The 21,715-nt window shown below is 38.0% G+C and overlaps 1 protein-coding gene across 14 annotated transcripts in view; it reads left to right on the top strand.

The window, feature by feature from the left end:
* Positions 1-21,715, top strand: part of TENM2 (teneurin transmembrane protein 2) — a 1,136,432-nt gene that overhangs the window by 774,485 nt on the left and 340,232 nt on the right. For 2 of the 14 annotated variants that reach the window (XM_068697802.1, XM_068697800.1), the window contains exon 1: positions 9,245-9,904. The exons of the other annotated variants lie outside the window; for them this stretch is intronic. In XM_068697802.1, coding sequence (XP_068553903.1) covers positions 9,859-9,904 — 46 coding nt within the window. In that variant the 5' untranslated portion in view covers positions 9,245-9,858. Of the gene's footprint in view, positions 1-9,244; positions 9,905-21,715 lie in introns of those variants that run through there. 14 annotated transcript variants of the gene reach the window in all.

Raw genomic sequence — 21,715 nt, 5'->3', positions numbered from 1 at the left:
GTTTCAGGTGCTGCTTCACACAGCCACGACACCAAATAGTTCTTGAGTTCATCTGAACTGGCAGGCCGGGCCATCACCTAAGAAGGTCATGGGTTTGTTCATGCCTTTGCCTTCCTCTTCTGGTACAGACTGTTCATTTTTTCTTCTTCCCCCTAAAATCTAGGTGCTAGAACCCCGTCCTTCAGGGCTGTGGCAGGGCCACCCCACTTCTCCCTCACCCCCTGAGGTGAGTGTGGCCTGCAGCGGGGCGGGTGGGAGGCGGTGCAGGGCAGTGTGTGGGCCGGGACTCTCCTCCGAGAGGGCACTGGGAGTCAGGGGCTTCCTCCACAGCCAGGCTGAGCTTGTACATTGTGCATTTAAATCTGAGTTAAAAAATAATAAAAAAAAAAATAACAGCCACCCAAACAAACCAAAGCCAGGACTTTCCTGAGAAACCCATCCTTCCCTTTTCCTAAATCTTCAGACGGATGCTGAGTTCTCTCTAGTGCCAAAGTGCAGGCCAGGAGGCAGCGAGGTGGCAGGGGGAGCCTTGATTTCTTTCAGCCTGACCCCCGGGCATCTGGCAGGGTTATCAGGGTGATAGAGGGACTGCTCCAGGAGTCCCAGCGCTCAAGTCTGTGCTGTGACAGAGGTTAAAGCCTCCAGAGTGACGCCTCCAGCCTCCCAGCCCTCCATGTAGATATGCCCATGTGGCTGCCTGCAGCACACTTGTAACAGCCTGACGGGCAAAGCAGTGGGCATGTAGCTCAATAGTTTGTGCACCATGTCCTGCTTACTTACTGTGCGATAAATACTGGATGTCAAAATAAAATTTATGATTGTGTGACAGGTTAGTGATAAACACAACTCTAGTATGGTACGTTCAAGTGTTCTGTTAAGCTTATGTGTAGGGATAGGTCGGTCTCACTGATTTACCTTAATATACTTCACCTACTTCACCTTCTGGGTAAGAAAGTTTCCAGGTGTGTTGTTGTGGAGTCCCTGTGTGGTAGGCTAATTTCATGAGTTGCACTGAGACCTTTGAGCAAGGTTCTCTGGGTACAGGTGAGCAGTTCCTCACTTCCCATTCCCGTAGCTGAGGTCTTACCATGGGTACTGCATGCAGTCCAGACTCCAGCTGGTCGTTTCACTGCGTGTAGAGCTGTTTAGGGATGGCACCTCACTCCAGAAATGCAAGGCTGTCGATTGATTTTGCACGGATGTTATTTCAACAGCATATGTAAGGGAGATGTATGCGTCTTTATTGCCGGGGGGTGTTCCTGAACTAACTTTTTCTTCTTGCTGCCTTTATGGTAAATGCTTGCTTTCTCTTGTGAGTTTTAAATGTCAGCAGATTTTGAAAGTATTTCAGTAACACTCTTTCATTGCTCTTGAAGGATTTCTTAAGAAGGGTATAGAAATGTTTCCATTCTGGTGAATAACAGAACATGAAATAGAATTACTTACGTATTGAATCATACATTCCCTATGATGATTGGGTTTGGTTAATTTGTATCAAACTAAGAAGCATTTTAAAAATAAAATTCATGGTACAATTTGTTTCATCACACTTTTTTTTTTTTCTCATCTTGGACATGTATTGTTTGACGATCTGTGAATTTGGTTAACAGATAATCTGTTAGAGTTGAGACCAAAACTAGGTGATACAATAGAGGTAAGAGGAGCAACAGAATGTTTAAAACATCCTTTATGATCCACATATTGCATGATTAAGTTCACATCCTTTATACTAAAAAAAAATCATAACAGCATAGCATTGTTTTACATGATTATAGTTGTTTTGAAGTTTTAATCAGCAGAAAATGTGGTATGAATAAGAATTAAGGTTATATAAACTTTCATTAGGGATCCAAACATTTCCCCATTGAGGTCAATAAGCACAGTTTTAATGGAGTATTGGGGATGAAAACAAAGAAGCTAAAAAACTAAGAATTTTTTAATGCAATGATACTCCTCTCTGATCTCTTCGACTGCAGTTCTCTTACAAACCAGCTGTTATCTCTAAATACTCCTCATAGATAGGGGAACTGACAGAGAGAGGAAGTACATTGTAAAGTACACTAAAAGAAGATATCAGGAGGCTCTGGGAAGGAGGAAGTGGAGGCTGTTGAACAATTTGAACATTTATAGCCTCTGGCTATATAGTCTGGCATATAGTCTCTGGTTTTTCCCCAAGACCAGGGCTCTTAAATGTCATGCTTTTGGTGTTGCGCATTAAGATGAGCACTCTCCAGGAAATGTGTGGTGACTCTATTATATTGTATAGTGTAGTTCATATCTAGTCTTGGCAGCTTCCAGAGGTTTCTTAGATATTCAGCATCTGAAATTGTACTGTTTTATCCCACATTTCACAAGTAAGCATCAATTTTTGGAAGGAGAGAGTTGTCAGATAACTCAAGTTTGGAATTGCTTCTGTGATTTTCAGTTTTTAATGTTCTCTCCTGTGGTAATGGTTATAATAAACTGATTAGCTGAAAAATGTTAAAATTAAAAATAGTTGACAGTGGTTTTTTTTATATAGCAACTTTTTCACTCTGACAGAAACTCTGTTTACTGTAACGCTTTAGCTCTGATTTTTCTGAATTCACAAAGTTGAAGAACATTCCAAATAGCAGCAAGATAGTTCTCCAGTTCTCCACTGACACATTCTCAATCAAGTTTCCATGGAATCAAAATCTGTATATTCTGAAGAAGAAAAGATTTAGGGGAAAAAAAAATGTTGGGTGTTATTATTACATGTTGTTTGTGTTTTAATACAGCACGTTACTTGTTATGAATATTTTAAGAGAATGAACATATATAAAAGGCTTATCTTGCTATTTATAATGTGATCTGGTTATATTTCAGTTGTCTTAAAACCAAAACGAAAATATGCCTTTATTTTTTTTCAATTTTTAATCATTCTAATTTGTAATATTTTTGCTTTTTATAGAACTTTAGGTATTTATATGCTTTATGAACATTTCTGACGCTTTTCAACAGTTCGCTTAAAATGCTGTCTTAAAGTTCTCAAAAGTCAATCGTGTCGTGTTCCTGCTGTTCTCAGCATTCTAAGCAGTACTTCACATTTACAAAATTTTTTTTTACTCTCCTCCTTCACTGTGCATTCTCTGTTTCTGATGTGACAGAGATAAAAGACAAGAACAGGTGTTTTGTTTCATACCAAAGGTTAATCAAAACAAATATCCCATGTCTGATGAGAGCTGATGGCATGCCAAGAAATGTGTTTTAAGGGTGTTTTTATTCACCATGTCAAGCCTTCTTGATGGAATTTTATTCTGTGCTTTGAACCAAAGCAGACGGATTGCAAACCAGGCTTTCTTGAAGCTACCCACTTTATTGTTGTTGTTGTTATTATTATTATTATTTAATTATCTAGTTTAGTCATAGTATAGATACAGCATGAAACTGTTTAAGAAAAAAAAAAAAGGCTTATAATTAAGTCTCCACAAATATTCATGTATTCATGCAGCATGAAGGGGTTGTGCCATTGTTTATATACAGTATTGTTAGGGCATTGCTTGTAGAGCAAACTGCCATGTTTCTTACATTGCCACTTCTGTGGTAATTGGTGGTGGTGTAAAGTTAAAATGTATATCATGGGTGCAAAAACTCAAGTACTTCAGAATGGTCTAGGAGTCTCTTAGAGGTAAGTGGAATTTTAGATGTTCTGTTGCAGGACGTGGCTATTTTGTGTCAGCATTATGTGAGACAGTTTCAAACATTTTCTGAATTCACAGGTGTTTGTTAGTTGTAGGGTGAGGCCTAACCCTGTAAGACCTTTGCATTGTAAATATGGAAATGGGAGTACTGGTGTGAAAAATATGGATCAATGTATAAGTAAACAGGAGCAGGTGTTAAAAAGTAAAGCCTTTGTCTGTGTTTCCCACTTGTTTTACAGTACCCTGCATTAGAGGTGGAAACCCATTTTCCTCTTTTCACCTTGAAACTTAATAATAATAATTATATATATTTTTTAATTTCTTATCATTTCTTACGGGCTTATTTTGTCATCTTAGGGAAGTCTTCCACATTTGGAAGAATATTAGGCATCTTTGGCACATGGCACAGATCAAGCTCAGCTCCAGGCAAATCAGCAACTCTTTGGATGTAGGCATAACAACAGCTGATTTAAGGAGGTTTCTGGGTTTGGTTCTGAGCTTCCACATTATCAAGGAAATAAGACTGTTCCAAGACAAGCTCACAAAATGGCCATGTTTTTTACCAGCTCTGGTTATTAGGGAATGACAAGGGTGGCATTTTCGTTTGTTGACATAATTATTTTTTTTGGCATCCATATCATAGGTGTAAGTATTATCATAGGAGCAATGTATGGAGCATCTGGAATTGAACTCATAGCAGAAATAATCTGAGAATGGAAGGCTGCCTGAATATAGGTCAGGTTAGTGCATAGGAAACCAACACATCTTCAAAGCTGTGGCTCAGAGAACTACGGAATGCTCAAGGGTATACTTAAGGCATGAATGTTGCATATTAATTGAGAGGACTGGGCAGAAAACTCAGTATTGTTCAGGTAAGTGTATTGCCCAGTACTCTAAAATTAATTGTATGGTGGGTGTGTGATGCTATGTACTCTATTGTAGAGGTGTAGATCCTTACTTCACAGAGAGAGCTTAAATTACCTAGTAGTGAAGAAAATCCTTTATGGGCCATATAGTTCCCTCTTGGACAGTGGCCTTGGTCTTTGCAAGCAAAACATCTCTGCACAGTGTGACAGAGCTCTCAGTCCAAGCTACAGGAATAAAACGTGGCAGGCAGCCCCGTATGTACCTGTAGGTAAGTTATTCTTTCCATCTGTAAGGTTAACTGAGGCACAGAAGGCTCATACGAACTGGCTGCCATAGGTATAGATGAAGGTAATTGGTTTACTGTTGTTTTAAAAAGTGTAAATCTTATGTGAAAGATATTTTAGAAATTGTACCAATGACAGCCTTAACAGACTCTAGCGTGTCACTGTGTACAGAGCTACAGCTGGAGAAAAAAAATTGTAAACAGAAATGTACTAAGCAGACAGCAGTGTAAGTTGGTGTAACTGAGGTCTGAATTTTGAAATGTCATTTTTATCTGTATTTCTGTATAGTTTTACATGTACATGTAAATGCAATGGGAAAATTTACATGTCCTTTTGAATAAGTGTTCCTGAATAATCAGAAACATACAGATTATTTCCTGTTATAGTTGTTCTTCAAGTAAAAATTACAAAAGTATTGATTGATTTCCATTCATTCATGAAATAGCTGATTTCATAATAAATTAACACTTTATGATATAGAGAAAACTAACACCTAACTTTTAGTGTTATATTTTAGTTGTTATTGCTTACTGAGCTAACAATAATAAGGATCAAAGATTATTTCAGTAGCTGTTTAGACATCTTTATGACTCAGAGTCAAATTATCAGCTGCTTCTACTGGAGGAGCTCTTACTGGTGTTTTCTCTTTGTTTTCTTTGCATGACGCTTTCTTCAATAGTATATTGCTAGTAGTTGCACATCAATTCATTCAGCCATGCATGTAGTGTTTGGACCAAATGGAGGTTGTAAAGAATGTTAATTTATCATGATGCTGTCACGTGTATTCAGTTAGGCTTAAAAAGTGGTATTTAGGTGGTTTTATAATTCATACCAGCTACAGCTTTGTGTTTGACTTCACTGTGCTAGGAGATTACATGTAGCTCATGTGTGTTCACAGTCCTTAACTTGTTCCTCTCACTAATTAAACTGATGGTGCTTTTTCTACCATGCCAGTTCATCTTTTGTCATAAATTGGACACTGGGACGCAGAATATAGACAATATAAGACATAAGATATTTTCTGATACGCTGTGCCTCTCTTTTAGAGCTTGTGCTATACAGTTGTATTTCTTTTGAGTGAACAGCTCATGGTCTAGGGAACGGTGGCTGGGGAGGGATGAAGTGCCTCACAGTGCCATTCTGCTTTTGTAATGATTGTGGTTTAAGAGGATGATCCAAAGGTGTTATTGAAACAAGGATTGCGGGGGGAAAAGGCAATATGTTTTATTAAACCAACAGATGTAACTGGAAAAAAAGAATAGATGCTTTCAGACACGGTCTTTCTTCAGGTCTGAAACAGAAGAAACAAAAAACAAACGAAAAAAATCAGTTCTGTGTTCATGCTACCCAACTAGGTGATCGGTAAAGAAAAAGTATTTGCTAGATGTAAGTACAGGCGGATATTGGAAAGGGGCTGTGGTCCATAGCTCCTCTGCATGGCCAGAGGCTTTCAATTAGCTCCAAAGGATATATAGAGCATGACTCTTTCTGTCCAGTAGTCCCTTTAACAGGTGATAGCTCGACAGAAGTACTTTTGTTATCGTTTGCTGCTGTACTTCCCCATAATTTGTTGTCATGACACTCCGTGTTCTAGATAAAGCTGTTGATGCGGTTTGCCAGCAGGAGGGGTGCAGGGAGAGGGATTCACAATCAGTTAACCAGTAAAATGTTTTGAATGTCAGTTATGTTATTTCTTCACTATTCTGTTATTATGCAAGGAGTATGGGTTTGCATGCAGGCTGCTTAAACCCTCGACCTAAAACAAACCGAGGAATGGTCCAACTTTGTAGCAGAGTGGAGAAGTAAGGGATCAGGAGGTGTTCTGTGATTCGAGTTGTGTTGACTTAGTTGGATGGGATTGAGGGAAAACTCAAATTAATTGTTGGAAAACTCAAGTTGTTTTGTTTGTAGTGGTGAGTGTATAGAAAGAGGCTGGAAATCAATTATTAGTACCTCTGCACAAAATAGCATGACTGGTATGTTTAGTTGTGTAGTTATTCTGTAACATTCAGTGGTGTGGTTTCTGTACCTAGTGGAGTACTGCTGGAGGAAGCTCAAGGAGAAGCACATTTCATTGCAGTAAAATAGTTTTTGTGTTGATGTTAGCCAAGACCTAGCCTGTCTTATGGAAATGTCGCCAGTTTGTAGAATAACTTACTTCCGTAGGAGAACAACTTGCTTTCCTCACTGGAGCTGTCAGGATTTAAGCAGTTCAGTGTCCAAACATTTTTAGTTCAAACACAAGGTCAGTTCTCGTAGAGAAGAATTTATTTGGTAGTACATGAGCTTATGCTTCATTTTAGCCACTCGATCTTGTGTCTTTTTTGAAAAGGGAAGAAAAAAAAACCACCCTGTATGCATGATTTCAAGCTTCTTGTTGACCTTGAATGTATATAGAGATTTTTGATTGCATTGTGAATTTGTTGATAAGCCTGTGAGAATGAAGAGATACTTCTAGAAGTGTACATGCATGGTTTTGGGTTTAGATAATTGTCATAAATATAACCTAGCACACTGTAAGGTACATAGAAACTGCTTATCAGGGCTACCATGATAAAAGGGAAATAGACAGGAACGTTTTTTCCCCTCAGTTTTTCCCTCCTTATTATTACTCATTTTACGATAAGTGACCACAGGCATGTGTATATGCATGCACATACAGAAGGAGTGAGCTTCTTATGGGAACTTGAGACCTCTTTTTTATCTTCACGTGTTATTTGCCTTCATGTCTGAGAGAGAAAATAGCAAGCTTTTAAAGCAGCTGCATTGCTTAAGCTAGATCCCTTACAGCAGCAGAGCAGTAACAAATACTTGATATAAATTACACTGCAAAATGCTCTTCTACTGGGTCAGGCTAAAGGTGTATTGGTACTCCATGGGAAAGATGTGCAAATGCCCAGTGCCCATATGATTATTTTTTTCTTTATGATTAAGAAATCACCTGAGCTTATGTGATGGTGGTTGCTAAAGATTCATGAGAATCTGATTTTAATGGATCTGTATTTATGAGGGTGTATTGCCACCCCTCAGGGGACAAAATGATAATTTGAAACACTAAAAATCGCAAGTTTAGAAGTAAGTGTGGGGCTTGGGGCAGTCTTCAATCTTCAGCTTTACAAGAAATACAAAAACTGGACTGTGCCTGCCCAAAGCTTAATGTGTGGGTTTGTGTTGAGGTTCTTAACACTCTTAGAGAAACATCAGTTCTTGAAAACCTTCTGGCACAGTAACAACAGCATTTAAGTATTCAGGGTTGAAATTGGTTGTTGATTCCTTGATAATCATTTGTGAATTCACCTTCATAACCTCCTTTCTAGAATTGGGAAATCCTTACAAAAGGAGGTAGCAAGCTGTGTAGAGCTGTTAACACTTTTTTTTTTTTTTTAAACAAACAAACAAAAAAAGCATTTAGGTACCTTTATACCAGGGTGCCTAAAAATACCTCTACGTGACTTGCCTTAACTAACATAGAGGTGTACATTTGAGCTCTGGATCCAGATTTCCAGCATCTTATGCCACTGACATAGTCCTTCCTTTTCCCTAGCGGAGTTGAGATGCTAGGATCCCCAGGGAGGCCCAAACAGGATGCTGCAGCAAAGGGAAAATGCATTGTGTCTTTCAGGTTTGTTTAGCTTTCTGCTGTCCCCTTAACCTTACGTCTCCGTGTGACAACCGAGTCTGACGGAGCTCGCGTTGGCTCAGCAGGCAAGGATGGTGCCTTTAGCCCAGACGACCCATTGGCAGGGGGCCAGCAGCCTACTGGGCTTGGCCTGAACATGATATAAACAGAGCAAATGGAAGAAGCTCTTCTAATGTTACAAATCCTGTATATATAAAAATACGTATTATAAATAATAATAATACAAACCTGATCCTTCATGAAAATGAGCCCTACTTGTATGAGGATTTACTGTGGGGATCTTTTCTAAGTGACTAGGAGTTCATAATTTAATTTGACATTCTAAATTTAGTACTTAGCTTGTAATTGCTTTTTCAAAATCCTAAATCTGATTCCATCTTTGACTGATTCCTTTAAAAATGTTAGTTCTGGGTCACTTTTTAGTCTCCTCCCACTACTTAGTGCAACTTCATGGTGAAATAACAAGGTGCCTAGGAGAAAATCTCTGTACTACCTCTTTTCTGAAACAGATTTATCAATGCTAATATGTTTTGTTGCTATGAAAACTCAGTTATCAACATTAAACATTTGTTCAGTCATTTGTTTATCGGTGGCAGTTTGTTAGGAGTTATAAGTGGAATTCCATCTGCCAGTTAAACTATATCGTAAATTGCTGTAGCAATTAGCAGCTCCTGGGCTGGCGGGGGTGGGGGCCGGGGAGGGGTTGTCTGTCCTAATGGGCACAGGAGCTGAATTGCACGTAAATGCACCCCTGGAAGGTGGCTGAGGGCGATCTCAGGTACACTGCTCACAAGCGTGCCAGTCGGGCGCAAACAGGCACACATTGTGATTATCTCAGTTTTCAAACCTGGAAGAGACAAGAATGTGTTGCTAAATGAGAGAGGCAGTATGTCGTGCTCGCCGAGATAAAAACAGAAGCTGCCAGACACTTTGGCTTTATTCTGTGAATCCTCTGCTTCCAAACTCTCCTATCTTTTCTCCATGCTCATTCTCCCTCGCATTCTCATTCTTTCTCTTTCTCTTTCTCGTCGCTGTCTCGATCTCTCTCTTATTGTTCTCTCCCTCTTTTCCCATCTTTGATGCACATACGTTGTCACATTTCATTGACTCTCCCCTCTTCTCTGTTCTTACACTTACGCCTAGTGGTGCTTTAGCCAGAGCTTGCAGCCTCTCAGGCGAGTTTTAGTCATGTGTGAAGCTCAGTTTGATCGAGCGCTCCTTTTCTGCCTTTTCACTCTTGCAAAAGATTAAAAGGTGGCGTCACATCGCTCCCCTGCTCTTTCCCGCAGGAGGGACTTAAAAGGGACAACAAAAACTAATCACTTTCAATACGCGTTTTCTTGCAAAAAAAGGGGACTTAGCTGTGCAATTTGAGGCTGGTGGTGAGGATTGGGAAGGCTAGAGGATGCTTCATACTGCTAACAAGGGAAGGAAGCCTTCAACTGAGGCAGGTAAGAAGTGCCTGGATCCGGTTTCACAGAGGGGCTTGATCGGAGCGGTAGGTTTTCAGCAGATTTTTCAGATATTGTAGCTGAGGAAAGCAACTGCAGCAAGAGGCAGCATCGGTGCTGTATCAGATTCCTTTTGTTTAAGATTTAAAGTATGTGCTGTAAATTGAATTAGAAATGGCTTTGCAAAGAAGCTGTATTCACACTGAATGATTTTTTCCTGTTTCTCTGTGTATCAAAATAAAACAGAGCTGGCTTTTGTGAGAGCTGGACTTCGCTTAGGGTTAAATTCAGTGCTTGAATGTGAACAAGAAAAGCTTTTCAGTCTTATAACCTTCTAGAGGCTTGGCATTCTGCAATTTGGTTACAGCAGCTGAACTGAAAATTAATTGTACTTATTTGCTATTGATTTGCTAAGGTAAAATCTAGCATTGAGTTTAGGTCTAGGTGAATATGGTTTGTTTGCCTGGCATTTCATCAGATGAATAGCTATACCCTTTTAGCCATACTGTAGAACCTATTTCATGTTTATGTTTTGTAAATTGAGATTAAGTACCATCCTGAATGAAATACGTGACTAAAACTCATAAACTGCATCTGTGTTTAGTAAAGCAATCACCAAATTAGAATAATGGATTTATGTCAGTTGTCAAATGGAGTTAACTCTGAAAGTGCTGTCCACGAGTGCACTTGGATTACAATAAAGGGCTTTCTGTTTAACAGTTATTGAGAGGGGCTAATTTATCAGGCGAAATGTCTGAACTTAGGTCTTAGGTACCATCTTCTTAGGTACCATAAAATTATATAGCTTAGTGTATTGTGGTTTGGGGAAACGTGTCCTTTTATTCTCTATAAAAATGCATTAAGGCTATATAGGGATTCCAAAAGGAAAAAAATATATATTTGTAATTTTAAAATGTTACATGCTGCTAAGTGCTTTTTATTCACAAGTGAAATATTTAGCTAGTGGGACTTCTGTGTCTGGTCTTCGCTGGCTTTGGTGCTTTTTCCCCTCCCTAGATTTCTGTGCATTTACAGTTGCTGTCTGTGTGAGCAAACTAGGACCGAATAGAAGGAGGGGATTCTGTGAGCAGCAGTGTTCTGAATTCATTGTCATAGTGGAAAGTGAACAGGCATTCAAGGATAGTTAGACCTTTATTAGGGTTTTAAAGGAAAGCAAACAATATTGCAGTGATGAGAGTTACTTGTAAAAGTACAGTGCTAATTAACTGACTCTGAAAGCGGAGCTAGGAAAAGCTAACTTGATATTATAAGCTGTCAGAGTAAACATTGTTTAATAGGTGGATTTTAGAGTTGCAGACCTACAAATAGGCACACTGCAGATGGAAATTAATACATTTACTTGAGAACTTTTGTCTTCGTGCAAGTTTAGCCTAATGACTCAATCCTGCATGCAGATCCATGAATGCACAGTGCTATGTACCTTGTAAAAAGCAGTGGCAGTGCTTTCTGTGTACGTTCGCAGTAGCTGATTTTACAAGATAGGCAGTGACAAGCCACCACATAGCTGAATGGGATCAAGCCCCTAGGGAAGTCTAGTCTCCCATCAGTGTGCAGGGACTTCATGTGTTACTACTTCTACCTTCAATGGCAGTTACTCTTGTATATTCATCCTCATATAAAGGGAAAGATTTTTTCTGAGGATGTATAATCAGACAAAAGAACCTGTAAATGTTTCACTGATTTATAGTGGACATTTTTATTCTGTAACGCCAGTTTTGTTGAGTTTCTGGCATTGGTATTGCACCTCTTTCTCTCCTTTCAAAATTTTTCTACATGTTCTTCCAAGCTCCTTTGATGGTTCAGATCTGTTTAACTGCATGTTGGATCAAAATGAAATTGAGGAACTTGTCCAACAAAAATGGAAGTCTTGGATGTAACATGGTATTGTAAATGTTATCTTGTGACTTAACCGAAGTAAATCTAAGTGTAAATGGTAGATGACTTTCAACTTGGATTTCTCATTTTAAAAAAAAAAAAAAAAAATTGTTCCTTATGAAATGGCAGGAAACTAGGAGGTTGAAGGCGAGCTAACTTTGAGCCCAGAATTCAGGATCTGAATTGCAGATCATTTCTCTCTCATTTTGGCATTTGCTAACTCTGCCCTACTAGATTTTAAATGAGTGATTAATATAAATAGCAGCATTTTACTGATGTTCCAGTAGATGTTGCTGGAGAGCAAAGCAAAGATTACTTGATAGAGGAAAAGAAATGCAGTGAGATTACAAAAGCCAAAGAAAAATCTCAAGGTAAATGATTATACAGGCTGTTGGTAGTTTAATAATATGAGACCAATACATTTTTGCATCATCATCTTAGATTCTATTCAGTCTGAAGAAGTACATGTACTGAAATTGTTTTACTCATCACAACTGTGCTTTTATAGGTTTGTAGTTTTTACTTACCACTTTTAACATTTTATCGCTAGTACTGCCGTTGTTTCAGTTGTGTATTTTCTCAGATGAAGGGCTGAAAGATTATCCCTAAAAGCGTTACCTTGTTTTAAAAAGTTCACAAACTACAAATGCTCAATTATAAGTTAAGAAATGAAATACATCAGATCTCAAAATTAGTAGAATTCCAATGTAGCAAAGTTGCTTTCTGTTGAACAGCAAGAGGTTACCAAATCAACACATCATGCAATTAAAAAAAAAAAAAAAAGTGAATTAGTACATTATTTTTCTTAACTATGAACAATAATGACTTAACATCTTTTTTTTCTATGTGCCTAAATTCTGAGAGAAATCCTCTGATGAGGCTCACATTAGTAAATTGAAGTAGAGTAACTAATGGCAAATGAGAGGACAGACAGCTGTGATGTCCTATTCTGAAACTACTGTGTTATTAATTAATCAGATAAAATGATAAAGCAGTCCCAAAGGAGTGGAGGATTGTAGTATACAGGCGCTAACTGATGCAATTTCAGGCAACCACTGACCTCTATCTGTGGGAATATTTATTTTTGGAGATGATCATCAACCGTAACTGATTTCAAATTCAAAACGATGTGTGTTGTGTTGTTTTTTTAATGCTAGCTTTTCAAGTAAAGTAGGATAAATACAAAAACCTTGGTCTAGTCATAACTAGCAGGTGATTTCTCTGCATTCATCTGGTTTGTGTATCTATTTGTACTGTAGCTAAACAAGGAAAACAAAAGTTAGCTGAAGATCTTTCCGAGATTAGGTTTTGTTTTTAGAATTAATCTTACTGTGAAGCACTAGAGGAACATGGCTTCATTTTTTTTATTTACTTTGTAAAAAAAAAAAAAAAAATAGTTTCTACTTGTAACTGGGAAAAAAATGCAGATGGAAAAATGTGTTGCCAATCTTTACAGTCCTCTCCCATCTTATTTAAGTTGTAGATTATTTATTACAGTTTGGTTTTCGTATTTTGTTTGCTGTTATTTTTGTTACTCTCCATTCCCCCCCTCCCCCTCCCTCGAGGCATGCACCAAACTTTCTTCAATCTGACAAGCCTTAGGATTATGTGTTTTTTTCCATTGATTAACATTTTGTGTAATTTGTTGTTGGGTACTGAGTCTGGGCATGCACACAACTGTGTACATACTAAGGTTAATTCCTTGATCTTTAGAAAACTGTTGGCATACTTCATATGTTGAAGAATAAAATCCCACTGTGTCTCACGAGTACAGTTTTGAAAACATCCATATCTATATGCATTTGTTGAATTTATAAATGCATCTATAATAATTTAGTGAATTTTCACCTGTAGGGTTTTTTTGCATTTTTGCTTAGGCTTAGAAGTTTGTAGGGTTTTAGAGTAAATTAGAATTGGTATCGAGCCTTGTGCATGTCATCTGGGCATGAGCACAAATTCATAAGCCCTTCTACATATGTTTATTTTACAGTTCTATGTCATTCACAAAAATAAAACTGCCTGTTATCAGTGAGAGAGTATTACCAGAATTATGTTCTTTTACCTTCCCTACTTTGGTTTACTTTCAGACTTGTCAGTTCAGTGAAATGGTACGTAATTCAGCTTAAAAGATCGTAATATGTCATCAGTTTTCAAAGAGAATTCCCTGTTGAAAACATTGGCAAATTCATTTTAAAGGCTTATGACACAATATAGCCCCAAGGAATAAACTTTTATCTTGGTATTTCTCAGCTCTCAAAGTCATGAAGAGAAAAGCAAGCCTACTCTTACAGTGGAATTCTGTTTATGAATACACTACGAAAAGCTCAGGATAGCTGAACAGGGTAAATAATTCTGGACCCAGTCCAGTCTACTGCCACATTTCTCAGCAGCAGTATCGTCTTTGTATGTTTGTCCGTGGATGCACGTATATATAAACAAAGGCACAAGTCTGAATCTATGTATTTTAATTTAAGCCTACTTCAAATTTAAACATACATAGCTACTCTCACATAATTGGAGTGCAGGATGAATGGATGTCTGTGAGTTTACAGTAAGTTAGTGAGATATAAAGCCACTGTATACATAAGAAAATGTACAGCAGGTAATAGTAATGAAGTGACTTATCTAGGAAGATTGTTTCAAAATGCATCTATATAATTTGTTCCATCTGTGTGGTACTTACATTAAAGGTTGACATAGAGTGAGTCAAAAAATAAAGGATTTGGCAATGAAGTTGTCTTAAAAATGTTACTTCTAAATGAAAAGACACGTATGTGTATATGTTTCTTATTTCTTCTGAAGCAACTTCTGAATAACTTAAAGGAGTGTATGTAGTTCCTCTTCTAGCTGTATTTTGTAAGATCTGTTTAGTTAACACAGTTCTTACTATCACTGTGCATGCAGCTTTTGAAAGATAAGAGAACTCTGTTACTATCTATAGCTTATAATAGTTTTAAGAAAATTCAACCCATAGCTCACAGCTGATTCCAAATCTAATAACGTTTGTATTGTTATCATTTGCAATATGATTACAACAGTACAAAACTTTTGTCTTAAAAAAAATGAAAATCTTTATCCTCCCCCCCCAAAAAAAAACAAAACAAAACAAAACAAAAAAAAAAACTAAAAAGCTTTGTGAAGTAGGATGTTTTTTCAGATCGTTCACCTAAATTTGTTTTTGTGGCATCACAGGGGATAACATGATGGAAAGGTATTGTACGGGTGGTCCTTCTCTATACAACATAAGCAGTATTGGAAAAAACCTTGGTATATTTCTGAGGTATTTTGATGTGACACTCAATACAAAGTATTTTCAGTTGGCAGATATGCCTTTTATATTTTATATGTTCATTTTGCATGTACTTGCATTAATTCTTTTTCTTGCCCACAAAGTATTACTAAGCAGTGGCTCATAACAATGTCAGCTATGCTAACATTGTGGAGGAACATATAGTCTTTTCTGTTCCCCTCAGTTCTCTTTGCTATTGGATTAATGCCTATTCTGAATAGTTTTTAGCTGACAAATCCAACTCCTTCAGCCCTTTCTGTTTCATCTAAATGTCAAACCAAACACAGGCTTGTGTACAGGTTTTTTCCTTGGCAGCAAAATGGAGACAAGGAATCTGCTGCAAGATGGTATCATTTGGAGGGGGGGTGGAGGGAATTGTTGGTGCTGAGTTGAGAGATTTTTATACTCTCCATACATACAATAATGACTTCTTTCCACTAACTGTGAACTTACCATTTTGTGGTGCTCCCTCTCTGGCTGTTATTCATTCTTAATGAAACCTGGATTATTTCAATATTTATATCGATATTCATACTTGCAACTGAATTTTGTATATCCTGGGGAAAGAAGACAATGGTGTGTCTGGGCTAGAAAGACACAGATGAAAGAAAAAAAGTAGCAAGAGATTCTTCGTATCTAGAAAATACAAGAAATAACATCTAAGAACAGTTTGTGATTAGAGCAAGAACTGTGACATCAAATGCTACATAGAGATTTCTCTAAGGCTGATGTATTGTAACGTTGCTCTACTATGTGTACGTGCACATAAATAATGTATACGTACCATACATATATACATACAGTCTCTAGAGGTCAGTAGAATGTAAGGAATGGGCAGATGTTCAGTTTCTAATATCAGACGTGGAGATGCAGCCTATCAGTTGTTGCTACCTAGCAAAGATGAATATGTTGCTAATGAAATTTAGAAGTGAAGTAATTAATCAGAGTTAACAAAGAGCTGAATGAAAGAGAATCATGTCTGTCTTGTTGCGGAAATGAGTGTAAATTATTTGTTTGGGGCAAATTCCTGATAAATGCTCATTTACGTTGTAAGAAACTTGACAGAAATCCAAACCATGATTATTGTATTATAGCCGATTATATTGTGTTGCCTTACTACCTTTTCTGAGAGGATTTTAGAATGACTAAAACAACAATTAAAACACTTTTTGCGACAGCATATGTCAAATGCTAAACAAACCAGGAATGCAGAACGAGCAATGTGTTTCCTTTCCATGTTTACCCAGTCACCCTTGGTCAGCCTGAACAAATTAATTGTTTTAGTCTTGTTCACCTTCTTCTAAAAGGAAATCTTCTGAAGGAACTGATCACTTCTGGCTAAAGGTTTTATCTTCTTTTTAAGAACTGTTTTGATAGTTTCTTGCAGAAAGCTGCAAGTTGTTTTTTTTTTTTAATATCCTTTGACTTGATTTTTTTTTTTTTCTGAGAAACTAAGCAGAAGTGAGGCTTTTATCTCTGGAGTAGTTACTTCAAATTCTAATTTATGCTGCAAGGGAAAAGGAGTTTTATGTTTCTGGTACTGCTTTATACATCTAACATCAAAATTTTAAACAATGATAGTTCTTTTGTGCAAAAGAATAGAAGAGAAAGGCAGGAAGGGATGTGGCCGATGAAATGTGAGCTAAACTGGTAGGGTCCTTTCAAGGAGATCTGCATTAGAGCAGGCAAGCAGTTCTTGTTGGGTTTGTTTCACTATTATGGCTTGAGTGCAGAAATTTTAATTATATAGCAAAAAAAATAATAGTTTTCAGTGTAAAGTGTTCTGAAGAATGAAAGTATGTGATCTGAATGAAAAAGTAGGGGTTTAAATAGATTTACCTATTCTGTAACATACACAAGATTGTCCTCTTTTATTTCCATGTTTTTGGTAGCATTCTATATTTCCTCATCTTTGTAAGAAACATTCAGACCAAAACACTTGGAAAACTTGCTCATACTCACCAAGCATTAATTCACCAACCACTGACTGAATGCTTCACCTTAAAGAAAATGCTTCACATAAAGAAAACACAATAGTTCTTAAAAAGTGGAACTGGCCAGTGTGTGTTACATACTCATACCAGTTACATAAATGATCGTGAGGCAACATAGGTCCATTTAAGGCACCGATGCATGCCAAAATGTACTAATGTAGCTTCAGTAGTTTAGTTACAATTGTAGAATCCTTCAAGTTGGGAAAGACCTCTACGATCATCTAGGCCACCCTTATTTGCAGCAGTGTGGTTGCACAGGGCTTCTAGTACCTCTGAAGGTGCTGTTGCTGCCTACCCATGCTAATTATACTGGGAAAAGAACTCTGAATCCAGAGTCAGGCTGAGGTACAGTCACATGCAGATATTGATGTATAAGTTATGTAGCTAGACAAATGTACCTGTGTATACAGGTATGCAGGATTCATTCGTAGGTTCTTTGTTTTTCTCTTCATAAAAGCAAGTCATGTGGCATTTGATACATTTCTTCTATTCATACTGTAGTTCTCTTCTGTGTTGTAAAATATTGATAGCATACAATTCCTGTCCTAGAATTTAGTTAAGTTACTGATTCCCTTTTTACTTGGCTTCCAGTTAATTGTTAGTTTGCCTGGAAGCTATGCTTCAAAAATCTCAGCAATATCTCTTGATACTCTAGAAGACATCTTTCAAAATAGTTTATGAAATTCTTTTTTAGTAGCAAGCTAAACATAGTTAATGCATGCAGAAATCCTTCTTCTTTTACATCCCGCAGTGTTCTTTGAGTATACTCAAAATTTTCTCTACAAATTGTCATGGTAAAGCACTGTGCTTTCCCTCCATTGCAGAAAAAAGCACAGTCAGTTTGGCTTTCAACCATGGCATTCCTGTTAGTTCCTTCTTACTCTCTTACAAGGAATGACATTTTTTGGTTTGCTTTTTAGTGATCTGGTGAGTTCCCAGGTCAAGACAGTACCTCTTCAAGGCATGGGACAAGAGGACATCTTTAGAAAGCAAGCTAGGCTAAACTGAGTTTCCCTTGGACACCTCGCTGACTTCTGGGAGGGACTTAGTAGGCAATTAATGTCTGGAGAACACTGTCTTGGGGAATACCTGCGTGTTTTCTGTTTTAAGCACAAAGAAACTAGTATGGCCCCTCAGAATTTTATATTGTGGCCTTTAATATGGAGTTATTTTATGTGCTGGAATTAGTGCTGAAGAGGGGTTGTCTGTACCAGTGCACCTGTAACACCAAAGGCTAAGTGAAGTTGATATAAGCAAAAGAGATGTCTGTAAATGGATGTTTATTAAAGGTGAAGGGTGCGACAAAAAAGAACTATTAAAAACAAATGGTTAAGAAGCAGTCATTTCCTCAGTTTAAGGTGACTGTGGGCTTGTGTCGTGGTTTAACCCAGCCGGCAGCTAAACACCACGCAGCCGTTCACTCACCCCATCCCACCCCTCTCTGGGATGGGGGAGAGAAATGGGAAAGTGAAGCCCGTGAGTTGAGATGAAGACAGTTTATTAAGACAGAAAAATAATAATAACAATAATAATAACGATGATGATAATAGTATTAGTACTAATAATGTGTATGAAACAAGTGATGCACAATGCAATTGCTCACCACCTGCTGACCAATGCCCAGCCTAACCCCGAGCAGTCCGGCCCCCCTCCCCTGGCTAGCCACCCCTATATATTGTTCAGCATGACCCCAGATGGGATGGAATACCCCTGTGGCCAGTTTGGGTCACCTGTCCTGGGTCTGTCCCCTCCCAGCTCTTACTGCACCCCCAGCCTGCCCGTTGGCAGGACAGAGCAAAAGGCTGAGATGTCCTTGGCTTAGTATAAGCACTGCTCTGCAACAATTAAAGCATCGGGGTGTTATCAGCACTCTTCTCATCCTAAACCAAAACATAGCATTCTACCAGCTACTAGGAGGAAAACTAACTCTGTCCTAACTGAAACCAGGACAGCTTGGTTTGTAGATATTTTATGTATGTATATCTGATTTTGCTTACCTGTTCTTGTGTTTGTATGACTATGAGTTCTCCATCAATAAATGATTATTACATAGCAGCAGTGTTCTGTGCTTTTAGGTACAGTGATACTGGGCCTAAGAAAGCATTCAGCCCATGTACCATTAAAGAATACATACAGTGGTGCTTTGAAAGGAGAGTTAAGAGAACAGTGGGCAGAATCACGCATGTATTTTACACCCTGCACTTCAAGGGATGTTGTTAATAAATTGTGGGGTATTTAGGACTGGAGAGAACTTGATTTCATGACTTTGTCTTTTCTAGTTCTGTGTTCACTGTTCTCTGTGACAAGAGGTATGCGTTTAGAAAACAGGACAAAAGTGTTCACTTGCAAAAACAAACACTTCCGAACTTTGAGGGAATTGTGTGCACACTTGCATAACCATGACAGCTGGATGTAAAGAATTCTGAAATGACAGTAATAACCAGTATCAGAGTAAAATTACAAATTATTTCAGTTTAAGTGGTTTCATTTTTCTATGTGCATTTTAAAGTGTCACCATAAGCTGCTGACTTCATCTTGAACACATTCTGCTGTCTTGACAGTTGTTGTGGATTTGTTAGTACTAAATCAGTAATTGTTGGCTTTGAAGAGAGATCCAACATCTTCAGCAAGAGCTTATTAACTGTAAAATATGGATTGCCTTTACCCTAATGGCCTCTGAATCCTATTACCATCCCATTACAGAGTGTGGGATTTTAGTAACTTGGCTGTTGTTTCCAGTGGGCAGTGAGTGCAATGTGGAAGGGCAGGGGTTAATGCAATTCATCTCCTGTAATTGTGAGTCCTCTATCAGTCCCTGGGACTCTCTTCCTTAATGCAGGGAGTGCAGCTTCAGCCAGAAATTCCACACCCAAAAAAACACTGTGGGAGGAAAACAAAACAAAACAAAACAAAAAACAAACAAACAAACAAACAAAAACGACCACCCTGAAATTGCCTGTATTACCTACACTTTGTAAACAGAATAGAAATGAATAAGTTGATAAATAAGCAAGTGCTGAGTAGGTTGCAGTCTAGAAGGGGTTTTCAATTGCTATCATTATGCCAAGAGGTATATTGAAATACCTCTTCAGTCAATATCATTATATTTTTAATTACTTAATTGCATCGATACTGTAATACTCTAATTGGTTTCCAAAAACATGAAAGCACCTTATTCCTTTCCTCTTCAACGTACAGTGTGAAAAGTGTCAACGAAACTGTAAAGTAAACAAACAAAAGGAAAATGAGCGGTGTGAGTTGTTCAAAGTGAAACTTGTGTACATGGAATGGTAGCTGCTTGGGTCGGTCTGTCTAAACTGCCTCCAGAGGTGGTGTATCTCTCCAAGGGGTGATTTCCTTAAAACTTCACAGCAGAGGGGAACATAGAGTATTAAGACTTACTGGTGGGGAGGGGGGCAGGAGGTCAGTAGGTAACTTCCAGAACCTGCTATGACTGTTTGCAGGTGGTTTTTTTTTTTGTTTTGTTTTGGGGGGGGGAGATATTTATTTATTTACTTACTTACTTTTTTTTGATAGATAAATTCCAAATGCTAAAAGACAACTTGCCTCTGGTTTCAGAACAGGATCAAAAAGGGAAAGACTTCAACAGATATCGCTGGGTAACTTGAGAGGGTCTTGTCAGTGTAACTTGTAGGATAAACAATATCTGAAATACTGATGTGCATGTCCTAATGAGCTGGGATTAGTGTGATTCATGAAGTCTCAGAACTAGGACTTTTCTTTATAAATAATGACTATAGTGTTGCCTATAAATGCAACCGTTCAATTTATTGCGAATAGCTAGGGTCTTGCAATCAAGTAGTAGGAAGGGCTAGAGAAGGGTCTAGTATGAGATGGATTATTTTGTTCTTTGAACACAATCAGTGCTGGTCATGTTAGTTATGTCCTGCCTCTATTTATTAATGCCTCATACTTTGGTAACAGAATCTCAGAAAGCAAAGATTGACATCTTTAAAGTAGTCTGAATTTCAAACACTACTGTATAAATATAAAGTGTTTTATTTTTTCAGTATTCTCTGTTAAGCTTCTTGGGCCATTCAGTTGTTACATGTGTGCTTACTCACATGTTGCAATGAAGCCTGAATTCACATGCTGTGAAACTCGCACCTAGATAACCTGCTCACTTAAAACGTAAAGTGAAATTAGGACACAGTGACCCTGTTTCTTGATTACGGAGTAAATATGTTTTGTTCTCTTTTACAAGAAGCAGTGGAATTTAAATGCCTTCCAGTACGTTATACAAGTAGGTCAGTGTTACTGCTGGAACCCGATCAATTTGTCAGCAAACCACTTTCCCTGAAGCCACTTCTTGATTTAGATTGGGTAGGGTCCATACATCTCAGTAGGTCGAGGTCTGGTTGTGTTAAGTACTGAAATATGTGGGGAAGGTATGATCCATGTGTTGGTGTGTTGACAAGCTAATTGTAATCTACTTACATAACGACGTAGTATCTGAATAGTTGGAAGGTTTTCTTCTTGCTCCCAAGCAGTGTGAAAGAAGAGGCTGCTTAGCAAAATCAGCTCTAGAAAGTGGCTTTGTTGGACTGAGTCTCAGACAGAATATATTCTAATCAACAGGAGCTAGATGATAATGATAGAATGAGGGTGTAT

The sequence above is a fragment of the Anas acuta genome, chromosome 14 (genome assembly GCF_963932015.1).
Source record: "Anas acuta chromosome 14, bAnaAcu1.1, whole genome shotgun sequence".
Taxonomy (NCBI): Eukaryota; Metazoa; Chordata; class Aves; order Anseriformes; family Anatidae; genus Anas; species Anas acuta.
This window is presented reverse-complemented; position numbering and strand designations above follow the sequence as displayed.